The sequence below is a fragment of the Pleurodeles waltl genome, chromosome 1_2 (assembly GCF_031143425.1).
Source record: "Pleurodeles waltl isolate 20211129_DDA chromosome 1_2, aPleWal1.hap1.20221129, whole genome shotgun sequence".
NCBI lineage: Eukaryota > Metazoa > Chordata > Amphibia > Caudata > Salamandridae > Pleurodeles > Pleurodeles waltl.
Genome location: NC_090437.1, coordinates 153988856 through 154002700, shown reverse-complemented (window position 1 = coordinate 154002700; position 13845 = coordinate 153988856). Strand labels below are relative to the sequence as shown.

The window sequence follows — 13845 nt, the reverse complement described above, 5'->3', positions numbered from 1 at the left end:
TTCTGCCTAAAGGCGTGACCTTACCTCTTTGTCAAAGCTTTTTCTAATATTAGACTGGACATATTATGCCACCTCAGGAGAATGTATCCAGTTGGCAGCTCTGGGGTGCACAATTTCTGTAGGATCAAAATCTAACACTTGAAAAGGTGGAACCACCTTCTTGTTTTTTTTGCTGGGACCCGAAGCATCCGAATCACCTGAATCATTGGAGGATGAATCTTTATCCGAGGAGGTCTGGGAAAAGGAAGTATCCTTTTTTTTAACTATAGTTGTGTTCAGCCCCACGTTTTTTGCACAATTTGTCAAAGGCGTCTGCGTGTAGATCACCAGCACCTGTGTTAGAGCCTTCTAAATTTTTTGGTTTTGATTTTGCTTTTACTTTTGTCACCTCGGGTTGCGATTGTTGTCCCTGAAGCCAACCCTGGGAACAGGCGTAGTCAAAAAGCTGACCTGAAAAAGGTCCTAAGGTTCTCACCAGGGCATCATTAACAGATTGTTGAACCCTAGTATCAAGGGCTTCCACAAGGTTAACCTCCAATTGGTTACCTATCTCTTCAGGGTAATACCCTGCATCTTGATCACTCCACTGAGCCATGATAATGTAAGAAAACAGAGAAAAAGTAAAATATTACTGTATAAATCTGTTTAGAACATTAGGGGGAGTGCAGAAACCCCTAACAGGCAATAATGGAGCCCAATAGAGTGTGGAGGGAGCTGCCTGTGAAGCACTCTAGGCAAAGCATCTTTTCGTTTTACAGCCCACGTTATTTTATTATAACTGGGTGTCAGGGAGCAATGAGGGTAGCAAAAAACAGGTCTCCAGGCCAGCGCGAGTCTGGAAACACGAGCTTATCTCTCAGAAGAAGGGAAAAACTGAGAAAATCGGCTGTGTCTGACGTGCGAGGGTGCGAAGAGTAGAAAAAGAAGATGGACTACGTGCACAGCATGTAGTCAGCTCCCGCTCCACAATAAAAAAGGGCAGAAAAAAACAGCCAAAGCTGAAATAACACAGCGCGAGGCGCGCCAGTCGAATACACACTAAGCGAGCGGAATCGCGTTGCTAATAAAATCTAAACAAGTTAAATAAAAATACATGTACATATTATGCCATAGAGAAGAAGAAGAAAAGGTACTTATCTGCTGCGGAGCAGCAAAGAAAGAGGACATCGTTGGTCAGGATATTTATGGACAAAGGTCGGAGTTGGGGATTGTAGCATGTGACTGGATGATAGGCATCCTGGGATGTGTAGTTTTTTCATTTATTGTAATTTGATTGTCTGCTGTTTGGATCAGTAAAGAGAGAGATAGCATAATCTGAGCCTCCGGTCCTGACATAGAATGACAACATAGATGTGATATTGAGATCCACACCCTTGTGTCATTCTGTCGAACTTACTCATTGAGAAGAGTTAAAGTGACTAGTTCATTTCATTTCATTACCTAAGATGAACTCTTTTTTAGGCTGTAAAATGCACAAAGCTGCCATTGGCAAACTGAAAGCTGCCCCTCAGGAACAGCTATCCTGGTGCCAGTGGTAACCGACTGGTAAGGACAGTCAATAACATTTCACTGCTACACGACTGCCAGAGCAGTTGCAAACAATTGAAGCATTTGTGGAGTGGATGGACTGCAGAAGCACCTTTTCCCCACCCATTTTCATTATGATTCCCAAGGAATCGCACTGCTGAGAGTGTTAACCACCAAGATCTTTATGACCCGCAGTGTCACTTGGACAAATCTGATTTTTGTTTTTCACTCACACAAAGATTGGCACCGTGAATAGCAGAGGCAGCATGAGTAGTGATTGGCAAATTACTTTTTAAACGAAATAAAAAGTTCAAGCTAAACTCTGGGTGAGTGATGTCACAACAAATATGGACGCATTGGAAAAAGACTGGGATAATTGTGGAGTATAGTCCTACAGTGGTGTGCTTGTCAGTAAGTCTCAAGCAAGAGGTGGGGGTTGAGATTCTCAGGGCAGAACGTCGGTAACAACCACAAACTCTTGAGAATATTGATATTTTGAAACTCCTCTCATTTCCGCAGAGAAAAGGGGTTCTCATTGGGGAAGCATATTTTAACATTGGAAAATAAAAGAAAATATGATTTTACAAATACTATGCCATTTCACCATGCATTATTGTACCTCATGAATTCTGAAATGTTTTCTTGAAGTATCCCTGGAAAAATGGTAGGGTTGCAGCGTTCCAGCCATACTTCTGGAAAGCTTTGTGAATTCACGAAATTCTGAATCTGCACTAATGGTAGTGAGCCTCCGGATGCAGATTTTTTTCTTTCTTTGTATATTGTTCCAAGAGCGTAAGCAATCTGCTCCTTTCATGGATTTCTGCTTGAAGGCTTTGTGATTTTTTTTGAATCTCTGATAATGAGTATCTTTACTATGCTAGGTCTTCTAACTTTCTCATTTCTTTGGGAAGGATTGTCAGGATGGACTCTAAGAAGTGCTTTAAGAGTTATGGATGGCAGTCAGGTTCAGATTATTTTATGCGGTTATTGGTTGAAGCACTTGATTTTATGGCGTGTGTTTTTTGTGTATTTAGGTTTTGTACGAGTATTATTGCTCAGGACTGTAAAGGGCGCATTTATCATGGACGGAACCTGGATTTCTCCTTTCAAGACATATTGAAGAATATGACAGTTGACGTGCACTTCGTGAAGAGTGGGAAGGTATGTCAGCGTAAACGTGCGCTTGTCAGTGACATCCTTAGAGACCTTTGTAAATCCAGCATGGTTTACATGTACATGGCAGCAACTGTGAGGAAGAGCAGAATCTCAAGTTTCGATGATGATTTTGACTTTTTCAGTTAATCTCTTTTGTTTTTGGTGATGTTATTAGTACTTAGCCTGCTTTAGCGAAAGTTCGTCAGCTACTCTGTTTTGCTTCTTACCGCATGCATGCCCTCATCCAAATTGTTTGCCTTGGGTATCAGGTTGCTGTGACGTTTTAGTGCACTTTGTCTGCCAAAGACCCCCGACTGCTGTTTGAAGGCTTATAGTTTAATTTAGGAGTACAAATAAACCAGCTCATATTTTGACCTGGCACCACTTACTGGTAAGTATTTTGGAATAAAATGGGTAATGGCTACATTTGATATTTACATTGTATCTCATTGAATCAGTAATTATTTTCCAAGCGCTGAGCACCAGAGCCGATTGAAGGACAAGGCTAGAGCTCCAGTGTGATGTCAGCTACCCTTACTAGTAGTTTATGTTGCAGTTAAATTACTGACTTACAGTTGTTTTCAGCCCTATAATATAAAAGGCATTCTGGGTGCTGTAGCCAGGGCATCCTAGAGGAATTAGAGGGATAACTCCGTCTTCAGTTGTGTTTCGTTTAATGCATTAAGGAAAAGGAGGTCCTACGGGTGACTGGGAGATTGTTCCAAATTTGTGCCAGCTGAGCAATGGCACAAGCCCTGCTTTAGTGGAAATTCGGAATTCCAGTATACCTTTACTAGGCAGAAGTCAGTAGACTGCAGGCTTTGATCTAACTGCTGACGGGGATACCTTGAACGTCAACTAGGGCGTGCCAAGTTTTTGGAGGCATTTACATGCTAACCATGCCATTTTAAATGGATCCAACACACTGCTGGTAAGAAATTCACTTTCCTCCTTGTTTCTGAGAACTGCTCGCTTTTTCTCATTCTCTAGATGAAACAAACTCACAAGTTCTGCTTTATATGTACCTTGTTCAGCTTCTTGGGGCACAGTAGATCCTATCTTCTAGTTAGTAGCAGTGCCCAGAATGATCGCCCAGTGCGGTTGGGAATGATAGTTAATATTCTCCACTGCTTAGAATGTTGGCAATCCCTGTTTCTATAAACTGCTGCTTTGTAGAATGACTGGTCCTTTTAAATATTGAATGCTTAATTTAGCAAATTGGCATCTCTGCATCTCTATCACAGATGGAACGAATTGCTGTGCTCCTATTTTAAATATATAGATTTGCCCTTGGAGATATATATATATATATATATATATATATATATATATATATATATCCAAGAAAGAAGTGACTCAAACAGATGATCTTGTGGCTCTTTGTATCCTTTGGGATCCAGATTTTTGCCCTGGCTGGCTGTTGTTTTCTTGTGATCCTGCATCTTCCAGTATATATATATATATAGTTTTTACTTTTCAGTAACCCACTTCCGAACAAATGGCAACACAGTTGGCCATTTGTATACTACCAAAATGTGGACAAAGGAGGGCTGAGGGTATCAGCTGCAAGCCCTGATGGTCCCTGGAAGACATCCATGCTTGTGCTGTATATGTCAGGGGTTAATGCTAGTTCTAGAACTGCAGTGTCTAAAATCCTGTCTAGGGATGGCAGATACCTTGGGGACCCATGGAGTGCAGATGCTTTATCCGTGTCAAAACAATTAAGTACAAGCAAAGTAAGAGCACCTGTCATTTGTCTGTACTTGTAACACAGCAATCTGGTGATTTGTTTCTATGATGCGAAGAAGAAGGAAGAGTTAGGGATCACTGAAGCTAGCTAGGAATTGTTTTAAGACTTGTTGACAGCAGCTCTTAGTTTAACACAACCACAACCCCTCCTCTAGAGGCTTGGGGAGTGCCTCATTATCAACACTGGTACGGCAAGCGCAACAGTTCTGACCTGAGGCAACAGTTATCAAGCATGTGTGTTGTGTGAACTATACACAAGTTACTCACTTAAACGGTCCTCTCACATGCTCAGCTCCTGCCTTCAGGTACACACTGACTCGGAGAGGTCTCACACATACCATAGACCCAATGTTGTCTCACCAAGAAACATAAAAGGCAATGTCAGGATAGTTTTTAGCACTTTTTCACACGTGGGATCCATCATCGTCACCCCCTGGAAGGAAAGGAAGTGGCGATGTGGGCCACAGTGCTGGAGTTTGTTGCTCATTTTCGCTTCCACCTCATGCTGATCATGTCCATTAATTACCTTGTGAAGAAACTTGCAGGATAATAATAAAAAAAAGAACATAAGAAGAATCTCCCTTATGATCAGCGACCTCTTCTGCCTACTAACTTTTCATATATGTTGTAATAATTTTTGTTGTGTGAATCATGAGGAATATTGTTCCATACTTTCCTCACTCTAAACAAATTCTTCCAATTTTCTTGAACATTTCTGCTTGTTCTTATTTAACAATGAGTTTTGAACAGTCCTACATTTTAACACAACCCTTATCTTAACTTGCTGTTCCGGGTGAACCAATCACGAAACAGCCAGAATGTAAAGAATAGTTTATGATTTAGGGACTATCACAAAGGTAGCAGTGGAACCAAGACAGCCACTCAAACCCCAAATAATGTAGTCAGTATTAAATGTAGCCTAATTGGGAATGGAGCTACATAGACAACCCTCCTGCTACCAAAAATTGTATATAAGGTAATTCCAAATCAATCCGAAATATGAAAATCCAAATTTGTCTTCAGAACAAAACAACAATATATCAACAGTGTATCACATAGAATTTGCTGATTTGTAAAATGTATTAAAAAAAAAGAATAGTCATAAAACGCAGGGCCTGATTTAGGTCTTGGTGGTCTCACCGCCATGCCCGTTGGCGATGGACCCAAGAAGACCGCCAAGTTGATGTCTTCCCCTACTGTATTTAGATGTACTGCGGCTGAGCTTAAGACTTCCAGGACAGAGTGCTAGGATGTCTTAGTTGGACACGTGGTGTACTGGCAGCGGTTTGCTGGTGGAGGGAGGATATCACTGGACCCAATGGACAATGCCAGTGGCCATGGAAAAGAGGTAAGTCACACACACACTATACCCTTCACATATGAGTCCCCCTACATCACACACAACACACCACATACACACCATTAACCACTGCTATTACACCTACATGCCACAAACTCACATACATGTACATCCATCACACAACATACACACACTAGTGACTGCACCCACGCACGACACAACCACAGCAACCAACACACTCATCTACACAAATACACGCACACAAAAGCACTGCACACCACAACAGTGACAGTCACACAACAAAACTCATCTGAGTTCTGTATGCAGCAACACAACACAACATACACAACATCCATGCCATATGCAAGTGGCACACATGCTGACACAACCACATCACCCACTACACCTCACCCAGCCATTCACATCCCACACACATATACATGTTCTGACTCACACAACTCAGGCACTACATGACAGTTACATGTCTCCTTGCAATGTGCACACATCAGCACAGTTGAATGTACCATCATTCTGGTGCCAGCATTCATTTGGCAATAAATAGTGACGCCATAATGACAGTTGTGTGTGTTCGATATTTGTTGTGTACCAGTGTGTCCCCACCCATGTCTGGCCCACCTGTGCCTGCAACATATGCATGCCACAGTAACTTAAATCAATTACTGTAACTTGTGTGTGTCTGCAGTGGTCCCGTGCACCTGCACCATGACCCCGTCCCCTTCTCCACGACACAGCCAATGCAGTTTTCCTACCTTCGTGACCAGCAACAGGGGGCTGGGTTTTCTCTGAGGACCCATCGCAGCAGCAATAGAGGGTCCTGCCTTTTCGTGTCCAGCTGGAAACAGAAGTAGAATCAGGAGAAAAGGTGTGTTTTCACTCCCGTCCGTCCCAATCCACCAAGTTAGAACTGGAGATTGGACCACCACTTTTTGCTTGGTGGTATGGCACATCCAAATCTGCTTGGCGGTACGTGTGGCTGAAGTAGCGCATTCAGCCACTCTTTCGTATGGCACCGTGGCTGCAGATGGAATTCCTTGCTGTAATCGGCAGGATTGATGCAGGTTAACGTCTATGGGCTGCCAACATCTAAATACTGTGGACGGACTATTTTGGTGGTGGGTGGGTTTTCAGTCAGAAAACTGATGGCAGGACTGTTACCGCCAACATTTAAATCAGGTCCTCAATGTACTAAAATATAGCTGAATATGCAATATAGCCAGTCTAGCAGCACAGGAAAATATTTGTCTTACATGCAAGCCAGGTACAGTGAACTTCCAAAGGCTTTAGTATGTGTTTAGATTGGTCACACATGAAATGTTGATATCATAGGTATAACATATATAGACATACACAATAGGTATAACCTATACAGCCAACACATCTTTACTAAAATTGACTTCTTCAGGGCTATATAGGAATTCAAGCAGTAGTTTATGAACCAAAACACTTTCATTGAGTCATCCACTAGCATGCTCCTATAGGTGACACCCTGGTCATAGTAAGAAGTAAAGAACAACATCCTGAACATTTAAGAAATACACTGAATGTGTTGGAAAAAAAGTCTCACAGCTGATTTTTAGAATTATAGTTTTGCCATGCAATCTGTGATACTTGGGGTATGAAGGGAGAGAGTAGGTCTTTATGCCCAAGAAGGAATTAGTAGAAGCAATCGAAGGTGTCCCATTTCCAATATGCAAAAATTACGTAAGGTCCTTTGTAGGGTTATCAGTGTTTTATTCAAAATTAGTACAAGACCTTGCTAGTAATGACTTGAGACAATTGTTAAAGTCAAACACAAATTTCAGTGGCACGAGATACTTCAAGAAATCTTTGTTGCACAGGGATTTGACCCCAATGTCAGGAGTATATTGAACAGTGATAGTAGTGGAGCAGTTTTGAAGCTGTGTGGTCCCAAATTGAACCGGATGGAAAGGAAGTCACAGTGGCCTCATGTTCTCTTTTATTGAAGAACACAACTCTGACATCGAATGAGAAATGCTAGCGTGCACTGTGGGGGGGGGGATGGATAATTTTAGGCAGTATGTTTGGGGTTCAGAGATGGTTCTTAGAATAAGCTGTAAACCGGTTACCAAGGTTTTGACTTTTGAGTGGTCTATTGAAAGCCTTTCCCCATATTATCAGGGTGCCAATGAGACTGATTCGAGATACAGAGTGGAATATGTTTCAGGCATTAAGAACAAGGTCGTAGATTTCCTAAGGATGGCATCTATGACTTCGAGAAAATGTAGACAGACTGATTGAGAGAAATACATTACGGCCACTGTGGATTTCTATGAGTCTGTTGTTATTTTAAATGATGAGCGGGCTAAGAGTTACCTTGGGGCTCACACCTTAGTAAAAGCCTCATGGAATGGTATTGTTCACAGAAACGCCTCACTTTATCATCCTGTTGGAAACGGCTTACTTGAGCACTTCAACCTGGTGAATATGGGAATTTTAGAGATGGCCAAAAAATATAAGAAATGTGGGGAACTGGAGGGGAAAAGCGATTTTGGCATAGCAGGTGACATCTACCGTAACTGGGTTCAGTCCTTTCAAAATGTTGAGAGGAAGGGATCCTATCACCAAGGAAAACTTGTGTTAAGTTGTGTGGATAGAAAGAGAGAATGGTTGCATGATGTGGTGAGGAGAACCATCAATCAAGTTCAAGATGTAGCAGAAAGCTGAGAAAAAGAACAGAAATGGAAATATGAGGTGATCAGTAATCTGCGCAAAAGAGGGGGAAAAAACATCAAACATAGATACTAGAACAGCAGCTAAGGCTGACTAGAAAGCAAGGTTTTTAACATTTTTCTGAAAGTTGTCAAATTAGGCTGACTTGTAAGATGTCCAAGCAAGGAGTTTCACAGATGAGCAGTAAAGTGGGTGAAACTTCTGCCACCCCAGGAGGTTTTGAAAATTCTGGGAGTAACTAGCAGATTGGCCATCGAGGGTCTAGGGGCCCGCGTAGGAACATACCAACCAATTTTATTTTTCAAAGGAAATGGACTAGCTGAGTAAAGAAGTTTGTGGGTGATACAGAGGGTTTTAAAAGCCATTATTTTACAGAGTGGAAGCCAGTGGAGTTCCTCCCTGGCTTTGGAGACTGACTCATGTTTTTTAAAATGCTTTAGCAGGCGAACTGCCGCATTTTGAATTTTGTGGAGTTTGTTAACGGATACGACTCATAATTTTAAGGGTGAAAAAGCAAGAGGAAGTCAGCTGAATACTATGCTCAGCGAAGGTGAGCATGGAGTCAAAAACAAAACACCAAAATTCCTAACTTTACTGCCTGGGGTGGGAGGTGGCCCTAAACAGTGGGGCCTCCAATTTGCTCCCCAAGACTTTTCATCAAAGCCAAAGAGCAAGATCTCAGTTTTATCCGGATTCAATTTTAGGTGGATGCTCACTCATCCACCTAATAATAGCTGACATGCAGCTGTTAATTGGTGCAATAATTTGAGTATCATCACCATATGAGATGGCCACAAAGTCAAACACCCTAATGAGGCTTAAAAGAGGGGATATGTAGATATTAAATAGAGTGGGGCTCAATGAGGATCCCTGTGGGACTCTGCAAGGAAGAGTGAAGGGCTTGGAAGTATAAGTTCCCATGGTAACCATCAGCTCTCTGTCATCTAGGAAAGAGCTTAATAAAATCAGGGCTGGGCCTGCAAGCCCAGTTTCTCTTAGTCGCTGCTATAAGATCGCATGATTAACTGTATCGAAAGCAGCAGATAGGTCCAATAGCACCACTGCTGTCTTCCCACCTTTGTCCATGATATCTCTGACTTCTTCCGACACCGAGAGAAGCGCCGTTTCCATACTTTGAGCTTTGCAGAAACCAAATTGAGCCTGAGCTAAGATGTTGTTATGCTCCAAGTATTTGGTTAGGGCAATACTTCACTGTCTTTCCAGAACTTTCGTTAAAAAAGGTAGTCAAGAAATAGACCTGTATTTTTTCAACCCAAGGATCTAAGGTGTTTTTTCAAAAGTGGTGAAATAGATGTCTTTTTCCAATCCAGAGGAAAGAAGCCTGTGGCCAAGATGTTGTTAAAAAGAGTGGCTAGGGGATGGGTGATATGAGTGGCTGGTTTGTGAAACAGCTTTGCCAGACATGGGTCAGCCGTGGAACCCGATTTAGTGAGACCAAACAACACTACCATTCATTCTGACGAGAGCTCTGGGAACTCAGTGAGATAAGTAAGACCTCACTCCCAAACCCTCATGTCCTGGGTTCAATTAGTCGCTCCTTTTCTCCCGTATTAAGAGTGAGGGTCTGTGTTCATCACACCCATTGGGTGCTATCAATGTGTCTGTGTGCCATTTGGATTGACCTCAGTTCACACAGTATTCCAGAAGGTAAGCTACCAGTTGTCTAATATTTGCAAGGGTATCATGTGTGTTTTTAAGATAACATCTTGGTCATAGCAAAAAGTTGAGAAGAACATGATGAACATTTAAGAAATATACAAGTTCAAGAAGTGTAGAAGTAGTGTTATGAATGCTAGGATGCTGCTAAGATGGTGGAACTAGAAGCCCTGTGTCTGTATGTGTGAAGAATATACCTAGTCCAGCAAGGGTGTTAATAACCTTTGAAAATAGTTACATTGCAATCTAATTTGGCAAAGCTGAATGAAATGATGTGGTATCTAAGCATATTGTCAAGGTGCATGGGTGATGTGAATCTGGAGCAAGACTTGTTGATCAGGTGCCGTGGTTGGAAGAAGAAGTGTCTGGTTGTGGCTCCCGTTATCATGATCTTGCCCATCGAAGAGAAAAACCAGGCAGTGAAGTATTCAGGTCTGTTGGGACCATGCCAACATTCCTAGTTCATTCATAACTTGAGGATCCAGGTTTAAGTGAAAATGCAAGTGTGGGCCTGTGATATCAAGTCTAAAAAAAACAGAAGTGTGCAGTGTGGGTTAACAATCATTCTTCCTGTGTTATAGAGATTATGTCCTGCATGCATGAAATGTTATGCCCGTTTCACGCTTTATTTTGAGTCATATGTTCTGCTTATATTTCTTTTGTCATCACCACTTTAGAGTTATTATTGTTTTGGTTTTGTTTGTTCGGTTGGTAATGTAAGGAGGGAATGTGCTGAGTTTACTTTCATCGCGGGTGCTGTATATGTTGTGGATTAATTCTTGTTCTATAGTTGAAGCACTTACATATTCTGCAGCTGAAGCTATGCCTCTCTGATTTTCAGGTAGCGTACACGGGCACTACGTTTGTTGGATATATTGGAATATGGACCGGCCAGAAGCCATATCAGTTTACCATCTCTGGGGATCGGCGAGGTAAGCAAAGAATCCTTCAGTATGTAGATTCATCATTATTATGAACAATAAAGCAACAGGTTGTGAGACATAAACTGTTCTGGCTATTGCTGCTGGTGTACGTCCCAACAAAGATCAGATGTTTCGAGTTTACCAACAATTGTAAAAATATTTATTGTCTTTTATGATCTACGACATACGTTATTGGTTGTTCGGTTGCCCCCCACTTCTGATGGATGAATGGCGTGTTGGTGATACTTGTACTTCATTATAACCAGGTTTTTGTACTCAGCTGGTCTGACTGCAGCTTAAACACTTTGGCAGCCTGTTACCACACGGCTTGACAAGGGCATCACCTCTGTTATTGCTTCTCCTACTTAAATGAGCAAGTAACTTGCTGAATCTCTTGTGCGACCAAATGAAGATATTCTTTGAGGGTAAGAGTGGACACTGCTGAATAGCTTGTTAAATTATCTAGTTTACCTCGAAGTTCATTAAGAGCTGCACTGGAATCCTGGAAGAACACTAAGAACCTTTTGCAGGTCAATGCAGACCAGATTTAAAGTTGCATTCAAGAAAAAGAGTGTTTGCAGTTTTGACACAAGGTCAGTCTTCCTGTGTAGGCCTACAGCTTCCATTAGAACAGCAGGAGGGACATTCCAAGCACGGGTGCTCACGCCAATAGGACAAGTATTACTACAATCAGTTGGGGCTTTGGTGGTGCTTTTTTTCAATGCTGTGGCGCATCTGCTAAAATAAACAAAAATGGCTGTTTGCTGGTCCGGAACAGCATCTGTAAAAAAATTGATGATGAATTGAATATGTGCACTGGTGTCACACTCATGTGTGTGTGCATTCATTATGATGCAGCTGCAATGTAGCTGTAGCGTAACGAAACTTAAGGAGGCCCCCCTGCAAAGTACATGTAAGGGCCACCGCTCCCTGGCCCACCACTTTTGCTGAGGAGGGACCCCTGGAGCTCACCCCTACTCGCACCGCAGGGGCTGCGGGGTCTTATGTTACACCACTGCAGTTTAGGTTTGGTTCTGATTCACTGTGGTAATATGGTGAATGCCCATCTTGGAAGATTACATTTAAAAAATGCTCCAAAGCACTTTTTTTTTTAAACTAAAAGAGTGCCAATTTGCAAAATACAACTACCAGGGCCTCCAACACAGAAAGACAAGCATTGGCAAAACCAATAGGTCTCATCTATGTGATAGCTATTGGCTTTGCCAATGTTGTTTATCCATGTTGTGGAGCATCGTAACTGCTGTGCAGAATGGTTAAAAGTTATTTAAAAATCACTAAAAAAGTTAGTGAAAAAGCACTATGAGGCAGGAAGGTAAAAAAAAGCGCTTATCATGTTTTTTTTAATAACTTTTAGCCATGCTGCTTTCCTACCCATATATCAGGCAAAGGCTGATCAAAACTCGATCATTGTAACAGCTGCAGAGGGGCGCACATTGCCACTTAAATATTTGCTGCTTCTGTAATGCACTAGATGGAAAAATATTTTTTCCGGAACAAGCCTCTTCAAATTACATGCATTTCCTGCCTTCAAATTACAACAAGCTGCAGACAATGACAGCTTGCCCAACAGTAAGCAGGGCAGGGGTTCATCACAGATGCAATTCACCTCATCGTACCCAACCTGCGTGGAATCTTCTTGCACTAATCCCTTATATAGATGGGCTGGCCATAACAAGGGCATCTTCCTTCATTCAGGACACAGAACTGCTCCCTCCCTGCGAAAGGAAGTTAACATAGGAGCAGGGGAGAATCTTCAAAACAGGGACTTCTCTCAACTTGCAAACACCAGCTTGTGGTAACCACTGCAGTATTACTTTGATGTAGGTTCTTTATTTAGAAGCCCCAGACAGATCGTACAGGCAGAGGATCCTTCACCACCAGGTTCTTCCACTTCGACCGCCACCCATAGAATTCCCCACACCAAAGGTTCTAAGGTTACATCATAGCACAAGGCTGTGCTAACCAATCAATTTACATATGTGTAAAGAATTACATACACTACCTACATTACAACACATTTTCCACTTTTATATTTAAAAAAAAAAAACTAAAATAATAGTAGAACTTCCATACACTTATATCATATCACATAAATACACTACAAGCAAGTTACACATTTAAAAAAAAATACATACAGGTTGATGAAACAAAATTAAAAAAAAATCTAACAGAAGCAAACATTACTTTTTTCCATTAAACTGTATTAACACATACAAAGGCATCAAACCTCTTTGGTTTGGAAATAATCCTACGAAACCTTCCAGTGTTTATTTGGCTGTCATTGTTCGTACTGTTTTGTAAGTTTTCATTATCACGCAGTGAATGCTGAATACTACCATGCATTGGTGCTTCAAGAGCACGTTTTCGCTGTCACTCCTCACCAATCTACAGTATAAATTTGCCTCTTCACTACTCGCCTTTTCATCGGTTTCCAATCAATCATAACTCTTGACATTCTCCGTTTCAGCTTGTTTAACATACCTAAACTTGCAAACCCTGCGCAAATGCTACACTTTCCCATCACTTAATTTAACTGCGTTACGGAATACTTCACATACTTTCAGAGGCTCTGAATATCTGCTTTCTCCTTTTTGGACTTTTCTCTCTTTTCTCACTTTAACCCAGTCTCCACATTTTACTTTGGATTCTCTTGTTCCGATTTTCTTGCCATACCACTCCTTATATGCTTGTTGAACCTTGTTGATTTTCAATCTTACTTGATCAGGTGACAATTCAACTCGCTTACCAGACGATAACCAACCAAGATTCTTGCTGATAGGA

General features: G+C 41.6%; 1 protein-coding gene across 2 annotated transcripts in view; it reads left to right on the top strand.

Annotated features, from left to right (window-relative positions):
* The window catches only part of NAAA (N-acylethanolamine acid amidase), a 260081-nt gene that overhangs the window by 67324 nt on the left and 178912 nt on the right, over positions 1-13845 (top strand). For both annotated transcript variants that reach the window (XM_069236844.1, XM_069236845.1), the window contains exons 3-4: positions 2562-2688; positions 10962-11052. In XM_069236844.1, the coding sequence (XP_069092945.1) occupies positions 2562-2688; positions 10962-11052 (218 nt within the window). The remainder of the gene's footprint in view (positions 1-2561; positions 2689-10961; positions 11053-13845) is intronic.